Here is a 15,723-nt window from a genome sequence, read left to right as displayed (position 1 = left end):
AAAGACAACAATTTTTCCCTAGTTGCACAATCTTTCAAATTCTTTTTGAAAACAAAAATAGTCCAATGCTACCAAGCATGCCTGACCGGTTATGATGAACAGTTCAGATAAAAGTGATAAGCCTGTGTGTTACTAAGTCCAACCTGTTAGATAGTAATTGAGACTTATGTAAAAACACTTTTGTCCAATCACACATGAAGTGATTGGAGGGCTCAATATTTTCCAGAAGAAATGGCTGATATGAGCAGACCCATTCTTTCTCAGTGAGGCATAAGACGGAGTCCATTTCAATAAACTCAAGCAGGTCAAATTGCATAGCCTTCATAAGTTTGACTTGTGGTTGTGTGGGTTTTTGTATTTAAGCACAGTGTCAAAAACAATGAAGGAGACAGTTGACACAATGCTCTAAGAAGACCAGCAAACTGGTCTGCTTGTAACCCACTCCATGGTTTTTGCAGGAAGCTACAAACCCAGTCTCAGAGGAAATACTGGGCCACAAACCCATTAATGTGGAAGTGGTTTTGCCAGCAAGGGGATCACCCACTCACTGTCACTTCAAGGTAATCACCTCTGCCCTCTGAAATAGTTTAGACAAATTGGTGTCCAAAAGTCTTCCAGCTGTAGCACACCAATGACAGCATTTGTCCTGCTACTCAAAGGTACAAATTTCTCTCATGGGGTTTAAATGTACAAATAATTCCCTGCAAGAAAGTAAACCTTTGTTGTTCCAAAATTCTAGATTCTCATTTCTCTGGGTAGATTCCATTGAAGTAGTAGGTAAAAAAAGCTGTCAACTGGAACTCTTGTTACTGAAAATGGTTTGCCTCTTTTTCTTTTAGTTGCTAGGGTTAGGCTCTCTGTATAACTATCTCAGCTTTTCGTTTTTTCAACAGTTTTTCAGGCAAATCTGAGGTGGTTTTTGTAATCTGCTAGTTTCCTAGCAGTTCTTGTACCATCTGAAGAGCATCTTTTCCAAAGTATGTAGGTTGTCATTTCTGCAGGTTGATCATATCAAAGGTGAAGGTAAAAGAAGCGGGAAATGGACTTGGTTTATCTTTTATTATTGAACACATCCAAGTCTACTAGGAGTGGTGGGGAAAATCAATTATTAGTTGCACGAGCCATAAAACACTCAATCATTTTATGAGTTTTATACTGACGATCAAAAAAGGAATGTGATTTAACGTAGAAGTATTTAGTGGAACTTAAAACATGCAGAATGTTTTTTACTCTGGCATTTTTGAAGAGCACAAAAACATGGCTAACCTTGCAGACTGCGTGATTCGACCGGCCCCAGCTTCAATTAAAGCTAATATTTGGAAGCATTTTGGCTTTTTTAGTGTCTACGCTCAAAGGCCTTTGGACAAAAGTCATGCCGTGGATAAATCGCTTTGTATCAAAATTACGTTTTTAGGGAACCCAACAAACATGCAAAATAATTTTGCACATTTCCACAATGTTAAAATATTATGTTCGGCAGCTAGCTCGGCACTCTTTATTTTGTTGAATTTGAGTCAAAGAGCATCCTGTTAAAGCAAATCTTCTGATAAAAAGCAACACTGCATGTTGTTTAAGGTTGTTGAGTTCAGATAAGATTTATCCTTGAACACTTGTCTATTGCTGATTGCTGTGAGAACATTTTTTGGTATCAAACAAAACATTTTTAATGTCAAAATTTTTTGTTTGTTAATAAAAGTTAAACATGTATATTGATCTGGTCTTTACCGTACTTACAAATGCACTCTGGCGGAGATAAGTATGTAATATTGGTCTAGTAGTGTCTTGTGGTTAACCCTTTATCCCAATAATAATAACAGTCTGGCTGGACCTTTTCTTTATTCATCACATAATCTCTCAATATATGTTTAATGAATAAAATCTTTTGTTCCTTTTTTCAGAATAACTTTCCAAAATCACTCAAGAAATTGTGTTTTTTGTATTCTTTTATGTTTTCTAGATGACACTAAACTTGACACTAATAGTTAAAATTGCACCAACATTAATCTGGTGAATCTAATCACAGGCATCTTTTTGTTCAAAAATATTTTACTTTAATACGCCCTCCTGTTTTTCTAACTCTACTTTCTCCTCCAAAATTTCTGCCAGGAAGCTCTCCTCCTCCTGGTTGAATGCCTCAACATACTTTTTCACAACACTAATAACTTTTTAACTGTAAAAATTTCAATAAAACCCAGCTAGAAACACAACTAAAAACAATCTATATTTCCTCCATCAACTCTTCATCACATTTCTGCTGATCCTTTACATCAGTGTGGAAAAACTGGACGCACCGCAAGAACGGTAGAGAATACAGTAAAGTGTTGCATATCATCGCAAAGTTGCTGTTATAGCTTTCAGAATCTGTTGGAATGTCAATAGCGCGAACAGTCAAAGAGTTTTGGTAGTTCAACAGAGTGTGCTATTTTCTGTCACCAGCGAAAGCTCCAGTGTCAAAAGGTTAAGATATTTTTTTTTAAATGTAATAATTCAGGAAGCATTGATATTAGTTTCATAATCGAATCAATGCCTCCTGAATTGTAATGGAATTGAATCTTAAGGTGCCAAAAGATTCCCAACTCTTAAGTCCAGTTTACCTTTTTACCTATTTTTGGAAACTAATTTGAATAATAAATACACTTTTCTGATGTGTGAACAGAGTCAATGTTTGATTTTGTGACTTACAGTTTTAGAGACAATCTGCTTTTTTGGTTGTCCAATCTTGAACCTGAAAAAAAAAAAGAAAGCAATGAGAGATGACAAGTGGAAAGTGACTATCTGAAAAGGTGAGATTATTAAATACTTGAGCTTCTCAACCACATGCTGCCAGTCCAGAGGTCAGTACAGACCTAGAGTGTGCTAGCATGTCTTACAGATCACTGACAGACCGTAGGAGGTTGTTAATGTCTATTCCTCTCAGGTATGGAGTCAGTGCCATGTACATTTACTGCATGTCAAGACTGATCACATCTGTCATTCATTGCAATCATATGCCACTCAACAACATAAATCGTTTTGTCCTTTGTAGTGTTGCTTCATAACCCCAGTTGATGATAAATAACTGATGATTTATACTAGTACCTTTTAAGAATGTTAGGAACTTAAGTTAAAAAGGCATTTACCATGTTTACAATCAGCACTTAGTGAGGCAAAAAAGTTGGTTTTAGTTTTAAAATAGTCTTCATCGTCAGGGATCCTACACTACAGTTAGCAGAGGGAATTCATTTTTTACTCATCAAAATAAAACAGAAATTCATTCTCATAACCATAAAGCAGGACATTTCTTGCAGCAAAATAATCTTTTATGTTGACTTTCAAATTGTGTTTTTCTTAAGCTCCTGCTGGGCAGAGACAAAAAGCAAAGTTTTATCAGTGTGATAAGGGCTACGTCTTCACAGATTTTACACTGTATGTGGCAATCTTTATTAAATTATGGATATTCGCTGTTGACAACCAGGGAGGGGCAGCAGCTGCATCAAAAGAAAGGTGTGTAAATTATTGTGATGGGTGCAATGTGAGGTTTTGTTCTGCAGCTAGAAAAGAAAAAGTGTTCTGCGTGAAGATCATGACACCTAAGCAAAAATCTTAATCTGTCAAAAGTAAAAACAGCGTAAAGATTTTCAAAAATCTTTCACAGGGTGCAGACTAATTTATTTTAATTTGGCACAGAGACTGATGAAGGAGGAGGTCTATTATCCATTTGGACATCTTTATATGTGACCATTTCCAACCAGATTTCACTTGTTTTTAGCACATTTTTGTTGATGAAAGTAGTTTCACTCAATGTGTCAGAGTTCAGGTGAAAAAACATGGGGGGGGGGATGTTACTGCAACATTTGACGTGACTCACCTCCCAGTTGTTAACTGACAGATGTACAATTACATCACAATAACGTACTTCTGCAAGAGTCTAATGTTTGGACTCAATTCAACAGCTGCATAATTGAACAGAAACCTACAAGTCAGAAGGTGTAGGAATGTGACAGGAACAAGCCCTCCACCTTGACACAAATAATATTCAACTTCAAGCTTCAGCATAAAAAAAGCATAAACAAGGAAGTTCTGCTCTTACAAAGGAAAAAGAAACATTTGTTCTATTGTTTTTTCTTCTTCTCCAACTTTGCTTCAGCTTCGATTTGCCAACGCACATTGCAGGACTGTGTAATGATGAAAAAGACTATCATTCAATCTTGTTGGTGGAGCTTGTAAATCGCCTGTAGTTGCTTTGTTTTGTTGACACACTGCACAATTTTTGAATATTTTCAAGAATACGCCGTAAATATTACTGATCCAATTGTTTTGTGAAGCTCAACTGAAAAGTTAGAAAGGTGGCCTTACAGATAAGAGCTCAATAGTGTCAGATGTGGGGAGTAATTTTGGGGAATATAAGGTGAAAGGTTATGCCTGAACAAGAAGTAAGTTCAGGTCTGAGTTCAAATTAAAAGTCAAGCTTTTCATTAATTGTTGAGTATAGAGTATAAATTCTCAGTCTTTTGGGTAAAGTTAAACTTGTAAATCTACGCATTTAGTCTATTTAGTCTAGTTTTTCCACCAGAAAGCATAACTTGAGTATTCTTTATGCCAAATTTGACCTCAAGTGGATCTTGAATTTTTATGTTGGCAACATGGCTGTTTTTTATTCAGTGCAAGGTCTTTTTTGGGGTTAATATTATCGTGCATATGAACACACCACTGATGTAACATAAACAAAAACCTTTCCAGAGAAGAGCACTGGAACAATTATAAACTACATCGGTCTTGACTAAAGAAAACTCTAAAAAAGAAACTAAATTGAATAAAAAGTTAGACAGAACCTGCAAATGAATCCGTTTGCCTTAAAATGTGATAACGGGTACACTGTTTATTACAAATAAAGTAAAACATTTGTGCTTTTTAAAAGGACTCATCTGTTGGACAAGGAAATTAAGCCTTGGGGTAGGATGGGGACACTGCTCAACGGAAAGACAGAATGATAGCCACTGTGAGAATCTTTTCCAATGCCCCCTCACATTGAAATATGTCTGCAGTCTTTCACATTTAGAAACACTGGTGAAGCCAAACATGTGAACCAAGAACTACACGCATCACAAAGACCCATCTTAAGACAGATGAACATACACACAAATGAGAACCAACTGCTGACCAACATTTCTGGAAACCTTATTTAGGCCTAGTGATGACAAGCATGGGTGTAAGTATAAACAGAGCTTGAATTACTAGAGAACCACCAGTTCCTGATGGTACCGGATGTTATTGGTTAAAATCCCCCATCTTGAATTTTTTTTTTAGGTCTAGGCATAAAGAAAACTACTGATTCAACTAAACTGGTTAACTTGCATTTAAAGAGGTATCATATCTGATCGGCATGATATTGGTAGAATACGCCATGCGTCACCATCATCATGAAAGCACGCAAGCCAGAACAAGGAGTAACTGTCTTCTTCATCCGGGATCAAATTATTCAGCAGCTGGAAGAACCTATGGCTTAAGCTAAAACTGCAAATGTGTTCATCATTAGAGAGATAGTGCATCATTTGACCTTGAATATTCCATGGAGCACAGAAGCCTAGTTGAAGATGCTGGGAAATGGGATTGTTTTGATGATGACCCCAAAGTCAAAGCTCTCACGTCATAGAACGGAGTTTGAAGGCCCTGCTGGAATGCATCAGTCAGCAGAGCCCATAAAGGACTCTTTTCAATTGTAGAGCACTCCACTCCTGACCTTGTGTTTGGCAGAGCATCATGGATGAGATTTTGCTTGCCAGCTATTGACTGTTTGGCTGAAGTGAATGACGCCATCAGACTCATAGTCTTGACATTAAGAATGAGTTGTCCATTACAAAGGAAGTTAATATACAAACATGAGGTAGATAGAAAAGCTTGTTTCCTTTCACTTTCCTTCAAGAAATGATTTGAACAAGCGACTTATTAAGCTTTTGCAGAAATAGAACACCAAACATTGCTAATGTAGTTCAAATCAATTTCATACTTTATCCTATTCAGATGCTACAACAGAGAGCAAAAATGCTGCATATTTGTTAATATTACACCCCAAATCAAGTGAGTAAAAAAAAGTTATACTTTAGTTTAATTTGTCTGTGCAGCAGTATGACAAATTAATCTAAGGTGGGTTCAGTTAAAGATAAACTGAATGATTTTAAAGATTGAAAGACTGAAAGATTTTAAATAGAAGACACCCTAACTAGCAGGCAAAGAACCCAATGATGCTTAAGACCCAAAGAAAAGCCAAAAATCTTGAGACAGTTTAAGGATAAGTCTGGAGCAAAGGAAGAATGTGAGGACCGAGTCATTCATGATGCCTTCATTTGACTAACATTAACCTTCTCCTCATGGTGTCAGAAGGCAGACTGTGAAGCGAGTTCAAAACACTTTCCAAAATGCACTTTAGAGCACCATTTTAAATGTTGAGAAAGAAAAAACAACACAAGGCTTCTACTTGCACTATGAACTTTTTTTCCCTTCAGGATTGTGCAGGTCCTGAAGCCACAAACACAGTTTAACAAGAAGTGGGCGATTTTTAAAAAATACTTGATATAGTACAAGACTACTATTAAATGAAATAAGTTACTACATTGTAATTTTAAAGATAAGGTGAAATAGTTCTGTGTGCATACACTTTCTAGTACATCTCATTTTGGTTTTTTACCCCTCTCCTCTGCAATTTCCTTCTGGCAGGAAACATAAGTCATTCAGCTGTAAAAAAGGAAATTTGCTTCTGAGCAATTCACAAGGATTATTAGGACCTGGTTACCAGCATGTCACTCTAAAGCATGTGCATGTGTGGCAATACCACTATTATATTTCACGAGTTCAACTCCAGTTAAATGAATTACAACTTAACCTCTAATTTTCCACATTTTTGAAAAGTACAAGTGATAGAAGCAAAGGAGCAAAAAAACGCTGCCTTATTTGATCAGAAACAAAACTTAGATGAGCCAGACAAAGAGCGGTTCAGAACCCCCTGATGACGAGTAAAAACAAGGACCCGATTACGTCGCCCGGATAGGCGTCACCGGGGCCCCACTCTGGAGCCAGGCCCAGGGTCGGGGGTCGCAGGGGAGCGCCTGGTGACCGGGGCTTTTCCCACGGGCCCCGGTCGGGCACAGCCCGAAGGAGCGACGTGGGACCCATCTCCCATGGGCCCACCACCCGTAGGAGACCTCAAAAGGGGCCGGTGCATTGTGGTTTGGGTGGCGGTCGAGGGCGGGTGCCTCAGTGGCCCAAACCCAGGTCAGGGAACTTGGCCTATGGCAAATGGAATGTCACCTCTCTGGGAGGGAAGGAGCCTGAGCTGGTGCGAGAGGATGAGAGATACCGTCTAGATATAGTCGGGCTCACCTCCACACATAGCCTGGGCTCTGAAACTCAGTCCTTAGAGAAGGGTTGGACTCTCTACCACTCTTGGAGGTGAGAGGCGGCGGGCTGGTGTGGGCTTACTCGTGAGCCCCCAGCTTAGCCGCCAAGTGTTGGAGTTCACCCTGGTGGACGAGAGGGTCATGTCCCTCCGCCTTCGGGTGGGAGACAGGTCTTTATCTGTGGTTTCGGCTTACGGGCCGAACAGCAGCTTGGAGTACCAGGCCTTCTTGGTGTCTCTCGAAGGGGACTGGAAAGTGCCCCAACGGGGGACTCCATTGTCCTTTTGGGGGACTTCAATGCCCACGTGGGCAATGACAGTGCCACCTGGAGGGGCGTGATTGGTAGGAGTGCCCCCCCTGAACCCGAGTGGTGTTTTGTTTTTGGACTTCTGTGCTCGTCACACAGTTTGTCCATAACGAACACCATGTTCGAGCACAAGGGTGTCCATCAATACACCTGGCATCAGGACACCCTAGGCAGGAGGTCGATGATCGACTTTGTAGTTGTTTCAGGCGACGTTCGGCCTTGTGTCTTGGACACTCGGGTGAAGAGAGGGGCGGAACTCTCCACCAATCACTACCTGGTGGTGAGTTGGATTCGCTGGCGGGGAAGGAGGCCGGAAAGACTTGCAAGACCCAAACGTCCTATGAGGGTCTGCTGGGAACGTCTGGCTGAGCCCTACGTTAGGGAAGTCTTTAACTCCCACATCCGGGAGAACTTCCAACAGGTACCGAGGGAGGTTGGGGACATTGAGTCCGAGTGGACCATGTTTTCCACTTCCATTGTCTCTGCTGCTGCTCGGAGCTGTGGTCGCAAGGTCTCTGGTGCCTGTCGCGGCGGTAACCCCCGAACCCGGTGGTGGACACCGGAAGTAAGGGATGCCGTCAAGCTGAAGAAAGAGTCCTACCAGGTCTGGCTGGCTTGTGGGACTCCAGAGGCGGCTGACAGGTATCGGCAGTCTAAGCGAGCTGCGGCCCGGACCGTTGCGGAGGCAAAAACTCGGGTCTGGGAGGAGTTCGGAGAGGCCATGGAGAAGGACTATCGGTTGGCCTCGAAGAAATTCTGGCAAACCGTCCGGCGCCTCAGGAGGGGAAAGCAGTTCTCCACAGGCACAGTTTTAAGTGCAGGTGGGGGGCTGTTGACCTCGACTGGGGACATTGTCGGGCGGTGGAAGGAATACTTTGAGGATCTCCTCAATCCCACTGACGCGCTTTCTTTTGAAGAAGCAGAGAATGAGGACTTTGGGGTGAGCCTGTCTATTACCCGGGCTGAAGTCACCAAGGTAGTCAACGAGCTCCTCGGTGGCAGGGCCCCGGGAGTGGATGAGGTCTGCCCTGAGTACCTCAAGTCTCTGGATGCTGTGGGAGTGTCTTGGCTGACACGTCTCTGCAGCATCAGAACTGTACACCTGGACTGGCAGACAGGGGTGGTGGTTCCCCTCTTTAAGAAGGGGGACTGGAGGGTGTGTTCCAACTACAGGGGAATTACACTCCTCAGCCTCCCTGGGAAAGTCTATGCCAGAGTACTGGAGAGGAGAGTCCGTCCGATAGTCGAACCTCAGATTCAGGAACAACAGTGCGGTTTCTGTCCTGGTCGGGAACAGTGGACCAGCTCTACACCCTATCTAGGGTGCTGGAGGGATTGTGGGAGTTCGCTCATCCAGTCCATATGTGTTTTGTGGATTTCGAGAAGGCGTTCGACCGCGTCCCCCGTGGTATCCTGTGGGGGGTGCTCTGGGAGTATGGGGTCCGGGGAGCCTTACTAAGGGCTGTCCGGTCTCTGTATGACCAGAGTAAGAGCTTGGTTTGCATAGCCGGCAGTAAGTCAGACCTGTTCCTGGTCCACGTTGGACTCCGGCAGGGCTGCCCTTTATCACCGGTTCTGTTCATAGTTTTTATGGACAGAATTTCTAGGTGCAGCAGGGGATCTGGTTTGGGGACCACAGGATTTCCTCTCTGCTTTTTGCAGATGATGTTGTCCTGTTGGCTTCATCGAGCCAGGACCTCCAGCGTGCACTGGGGCGGTTTGCGGCCGAGTGTGAAGCAGCTAGGATGAGGGTCAGCACCGCTAAATCCGAGGCCATGGTTCTTGACCGGAGAAAGGTAGCTTGCCATCTCTCGGTGGGTGGAGTATCCTTACCCCAGGTGGAGGAGTTTAAATATCTGGGGGTCTTGTTCACGAGTGAGGGAAGACCGGAGCGTGAGATTCACAGGCGGATCGGAGCGGCGTCCGTAGTTATGCGGTCGCTGTATCGGTCCGTTGTGGTGAAGAGAGAGCTGAGCCGAAAAGCAAAGCTCTCAATTTACCGATCGATCTTCGTTCCAATACTCACCTATGGTCATGAGCTATGGGTCATGACCGAAAGAACGAGGTCCCGAATACAAGCGGCTGAAATGAGCTTCCTCCTGAGGGTGGCGGGGCGCTCCCTTAGAGATAGGGTGAGAAGCTCGGCCACCCGCGGAGAGCTTGGAGTAGAATCGCTTCTCCTCCACATCGAAAGGAGCCAGTTGAGGTGGCTCGGGCATCTAGTCCGGATGCCTCCTGGATGCCTCCCTGGAGAGGTGTTCAGGGCATGTCCCACTGGGCGGAGGCCCCGGGGAAGATCCAGGACACGCTGAAGAGACTACGTCTCTCGGCTGGCCTGGGAACGCCTCGGGGTTCCCCCAGAGGAGGTGGAGGAAGTGGCTGGGGTGAGGGAAGTCTGGGCATCTCTGCTTAGACTGCTGCAAAGTATCCATTTACAGTGTTACCCCGCTTGTTCACGGTTCAATATTCGCGGTTTCACGTATTTGCATATTTATTTTCAATTACGTGACTCTTCCGGTTCATCACAAAAGCACAGACAACTCAAGACGCTTTTATGAGACTTTTACGTCCGAAAAAGGTGCTGTGGGAATGTCTGAGGAGGGGAGCCGAGATGAAGAGCACACCGGCCTGTCGGCTTCCTTGCCAGCTGCTTAGGAATATTTCAGTTCCACCGGTTCCTGTATCGTTTGTGCCCCTGCGCGGAATATGGCATCGGCTGACTCAGAAGCGACAGGAAAAACGACCTTAAATGCTGAAGATTATGATCTTGGAGAATAATTATTATCCGGAGAAGGTATTTAATATGAATGAAACCCCCTAATTGACTGTAAAAACAATGGACAGCTCAACCCCTCAACCCCTCAATAGGAAGTAGGCGCTGGTTTCAAGAAGCCAAAATCCTATAGACTTCTGTTGAGAAATAAAAAGCTATTACTCTTTCATTTTATTTATTAGAATGACCATTTTTGCTCTGATACCTTCTTACTAACATGTTTTTTCTAATCCATTGTTATTTTAAAGATTTTTTTCTTTATCGCGAGTAATTAAAGTTATTAACTGACCAATCAGATAGCTGAGTAAAAGCATGTGGGTCTGACGTTGAACGTCTAAGGCATTGACAGATTATGGGTAGCCAAAGGCAGCAGACTTCATCCATGCTGTCTGTGAAGGCCTGTTCCTTCTTATTTTGCTTTTCTTTTTAAAGCGTCAAAAAAACATCAAAGATTTTCCGGTGTCTCTCTGGCTCAACGCGGATGAACCAGGAGTGAAAAACTATAAAAAGAAGAATAAAGGTCAACAAATGTCAAATTACTGTTCGCAGATTCAATTGATCGAATGCTTCTCTCTCAATGGCTTGAACTATTCTCCCAAGCCTGTGTTATTGACTGTATAGAGGAATCGGTCCGGGTTTACGTTACACAAATGCCCAAAACTTTATCGAAATTCTAGAAGAGGCCCTCTAGCACTTCACTGATGAAGGAGGAAGCACAAACTCCTGGTTTTAAGGGACAGAGAGACAAAGTGAAATTCCTTATGAGAGTCATAAAGTACTCTATGGTACATTCAATTGCTCTGAATTAAAAAAATAAGTATACTTATTGCTGATCAATGTTCGAATGCTGTTTAAAAATGTTTTACAAAGCATCAGAACATTTTTAAGAAGAGTATTTGATGAGTAAGCACCGGTGACGAACATTCTTTGACTGCTTTGCGTATTCGCGGGTGTCTCTGGTCCCCAACCCCTGCGAATATGGGGGGAATACTGTTCATAACTTTGCCGGAGAAATTGTGTGCCGTTGGGACTATCTAACCTAGCTCTTACGTATTCTTTAAAAGTAGCATTTCAATCATCTTCTGCCTTATTGTAAAAGCATTCCCAGTGGTATTAATTATGGTTATGCCGTTTTTAACCAAAATCAAAGAACCTGTGTTGTTTTCTAGGATGTAGTTTTTGCAGATTGGCCGTAATTCATCAGAAATTTGCCTCTGAATTGTGGGCAAGACCGCTGCCACGGAGTAAGCCTTCCCCCATTTCCCATCACCCCTTTTTTAACACTCTCCCCCGCTAGCTTACAGCTCCTTGGACCCCCATCCTAACATTACAGGTGCAACAAAAAAGGAAAGCAATTTTGGAACTACCGTATTTTCAGGACCATAAGGCGCACCTAAAAGTTTTACATTTTCTCCAAAATGTACGGAGTGCCCTACGGTGTGGTGCGCCTAATGTGTTGTTGCGTGCCTTCGGTGAAGAGGACATAGGAGATGACGCATGACAACGGCAAGGAGGGAAGTGAGGACATGAAAGAAGAAGACCCCCCCCCCCAAATAGTACTAAAGTGCAGGTATGTGCATTATGCAGAACATCGTTTTGGAAACCCTGAAAATGCCACCTGCAAAGAGACACACTTATGAAGCACAGTATAAACTGCAACCTTAGGCACATGGGAATCGAGCAGTTGCGAGAGAATTCAAAATTAATGAATATATAGTTCGCAAGTGGAGGAAGCTAGAAAACGAACTCCGACAAGTCAAGAAGACGCAGCTGAGTTTCTGTGGAAACACGGCGAGGTGGCCCGAGTTAGAAGACCGACTCGAGCGATGGATGAACGATCAGAGAAAAACTGGGAGAAGCGTCTCTACAGTCACCATTCGACTAAAGCCGCACGGCAACGAGACGGACTCTGACAATAACGAAAGGGAACCTGCTGTGTTGGACAGAAATTTAACCCCGCTGTTCATTTAAGATACAGAAGATGAAGACTTTGATGGATTTTGGATTATTGCTGACTGAAAAAAAAAAATAAATCTCAACCAACTCAGTTTTGCTCCAGCTGCCTTTTTTAAAAACACACACTTGCATGCGTGTTTTACCGATATGTGTTAACGTGCCCGCGCCTTAAAACCTGGTGCTCCTACAGAAAAATCACCCATAACTGAAACTGCGCCCTATGATCCAGTGCGCCCTATGGTTGTGAAAATACGATATCCAGCCGTACAGTTTGGAGTCAGATCTCAGCTCGGCCAAGAAAACAAAGTAGTATGTGGATCTTGTCGTCTACAAGTGAATGCATCAAAATAGAGAGGAGCAGGGAGCTAGTGGATTGCCATTGTAGATCCTACGACACTGCTACAAGCTTTTTCAAACTACATTTTTTCTTCTGCTTCTGATTCCCAATGATTTAAATAAAGAAATACTCAGAATTACAATTTTAAATCTAATTTTCTTTAAAGTTGTGCTCATAGATTTACATACACTGGAAGAAACTATGATTTCTTCGTCATTTTTCAAAGAATATGAATGATAACACAAAACCCTTTTTCCACTCATAGTAAGTGTTTGGTTGAAGCTATTTACTGTAAAAAATAATTCTGTTTACCCTTTTTAAGCCACATTCTGCAGCTTTCCCCATGACTAAGGATCCAGAAATGTCAGTGCAGCACTGGATGAAGGATGCAAGGGTTTGTTGGGAGCTCAGAAACTCCAAGACCTTTTGTGGACACACATTGATTACAGGCAAACTTAGCTGTCATTCAAACTCTTTTGTATCAATCTGTCTGCATGTTTTCAGAACAAAATCATTAGGGTATGTAGACTTTTGAACAGAATATTTGGGAAGTTTCTGTTGTCATAATGATTTAAAAAGGGTAAACATATATTTTTTAAATTTTTTACAATAAATGACTTCACCCAACCACCAACTATGAGTGGAAAAAGGTTTTTGTGCTATCATTCATATTTTCCATAATTTCTTCCAGGGTATGTGAGGATGACGGTCTGCATGTCCTCCATCATGAGAAAAATGCCACAAGAACATGAAAAAAAACACACCAAGAACACGATTTTCATTGGACTGGATCTTTAACTTTAACAATTGTAAAAACTTTCATTTGGTTTCATGTTCCAATGTTATGCTTCACATATCCATTTATTGTTATTTTACTATGTAAAAAGTGATATAGAATTAAAGACTACTTGTTTACTTCCAGACACCGTAATGTGGCAAAAATCTAATACTTTTCAATGTTTTGTGTATTATCACTTAGATAACATAAACGAAGGAAACCAAAGTAAAACTTAGTTCATCCTTATTTTTATAACTAAATGCTAAATGTAGGTTTCCATAGTTAAAAACTAAGGGAACTTAAGTCTCAAATAAATTCAAGAGGTTAAGATTCAGGTGGTAGCCATGACAGTGACACCACATCCTTAAAGGTTTACTAGCCTGTGATTTAGCAACAATCTATGTTTTTGGCTTAAAGCACAGCGTTGCGTCTTTATTATACGAACATATAGAGAAACAATTAACATTTGGAACATTTTTGAAGAGCTATTTTTGAAGGACGTGACTGACAGGTTGTACTAACGTCACCTGACAAGTCTAGCAAGAAGCTACACGACTTTTTCTTCTTTTCTTTCTTTTTTTGAGGCAATCGTGTAGCTGTTGGAACTGCTCTTCTTTTTCTTTTTTCTTTACAAAGTACACAAGTCAAATATCTACGAAAGTATTACTAAAGAAAAGTTTCGGATTGACAGCTCAAGTGTAACAAGCTAAAGCTAACTCCATGTCTGAAGTACTGTTTATGTAGCACTTCCAGGAACTAGCCGGATCCAAACGAAAAAAAGCAAGTCCTTCAACACAGATATTATAACCCACAATATATTACAAAATATAACAAAACATTAGCTATTCTTCTATATACGTACCAGCTCATCTTGGGAGTTCTTTTTATTCTTCTATGCCCAGCAGTATTCTTTATTTCCCAGCAAACATACCTTTCGTACTACTCGACGTTCGAGCTTCAAACAGGAAGTGAACCAAAGCGCAGACGTTCACGTTTCCTCTAATAAAAGATTTCTTTTAACATCAGGTTTTCACATATAGGAGTCAAAATCATATATGACAAAAAAATAATGTACATATATAATATCTGAGACAACGTATATATTTATTATTTTTTATTTCTGAATATCTACGTGTGCGCGCGTGAACTTTAGTGCGCGTTTTTGTCAGGACTTTTTAGTAAACTGAAGTCAGGTGATGTTTTTTATTCAAGTACTTACATAGAAATAACAAAACAATTGCATTACAACAAACAGAAGTGTCATGTAAACAGGGGAGCACCTCATCCCCCCAACCACAAGGATATTGTACAACTATTTCTTGTTGCAAAAGGACCTTATTATAAGGTAATAAAAACATGAGATAAACTAAAGACATCCCAAACATTTGAACAAAACCCACTGTTTTTCTTAACAAGAAAAAAAAAGCCAACTAAACAGTTATCCCAATGTATGTTCCATCGTTTTCTGTTTTGCATTGTTGTTATGTTTGTCCTATTTGACCCAAAGTGACTTTTTTCATGCATAATAAAGAAATAAGGACCACCTGCAGAGGGTAGGTAGCACTTTGGGAAATTTCCGTGCACATGCAAACATGAGGGTATATTGTCAGTAAAAGAAAACACAACATAACAAAAAAAAGAAAAGAAAAAAACAAAAAAACAGTGAGTACCGACTCCATTTTAACACCAATGTCACGGCTGAAGACCACAAAATCCCTGAAGCCACCCTGTAGTCCATAAGATGACATGATTTGCTTAAAATATCTACATCGTTATTGATATAAAAGTTTTCTATTTTCCCATTCTTACGGAGGTCAATATTTATTCATTCTCTTATGTAAATCAAAGGGTTAAAAACAAAGGCTGCCCTTAGAAACAAGCAAATATTTACGATTTATTTTTTCTTTCTTTCTGTCTTTTTTTTTTTTTTTTTTTTTTTGCTCCTGTTAGATTTTTCTACATGTATTGTCTGTGATCAGCCAACCCTGCAACCCAGTTTGGCACAAAGGTGGCTGCTGACCCAATGGTGAGAGGATGGGACAAATTCAAAATTTCAAACATTCAGTCTCTTAATCATGACCAAGAAAAAGTGTTTTGTCAAATGTATTTTTATTACATCGAAGAGGTATTGAGTTTAATGGGTATTTATGCATATCTGTGGTATTTGTCAAATATTGCACTGCTGGAAAAATGCTGAAT

At 41.2% G+C, this 15,723-nt stretch overlaps 1 protein-coding gene across 1 annotated transcript in view; it reads right to left on the bottom strand.

The window, feature by feature from the left end:
• Positions 1-14,509, bottom strand: part of bin3 (bridging integrator 3) — a 32,815-nt gene extending 18,306 nt beyond the window's left edge. The window contains exons 1-2 of the mRNA XM_004072478.4: positions 14,387-14,509; positions 2,683-2,725 (exon numbers count right to left, since the gene is read on the bottom strand). Of these exons, the coding sequence (XP_004072526.1) occupies positions 2,683-2,725; positions 14,387-14,394 (51 nt within the window). The 5' untranslated portion in view covers positions 14,395-14,509. The remainder of the gene's footprint in view (positions 1-2,682; positions 2,726-14,386) is intronic.
• Positions 14,510-15,723: the final 1,214 nt, after the last annotated feature.

The sequence above is a fragment of the Oryzias latipes genome, chromosome 9 (genome assembly GCF_002234675.1).
Source record: "Oryzias latipes chromosome 9, ASM223467v1".
Lineage (NCBI taxonomy): Eukaryota > Metazoa > Chordata > Actinopteri > Beloniformes > Adrianichthyidae > Oryzias > Oryzias latipes.
This window is presented reverse-complemented; position numbering and strand designations above follow the sequence as displayed.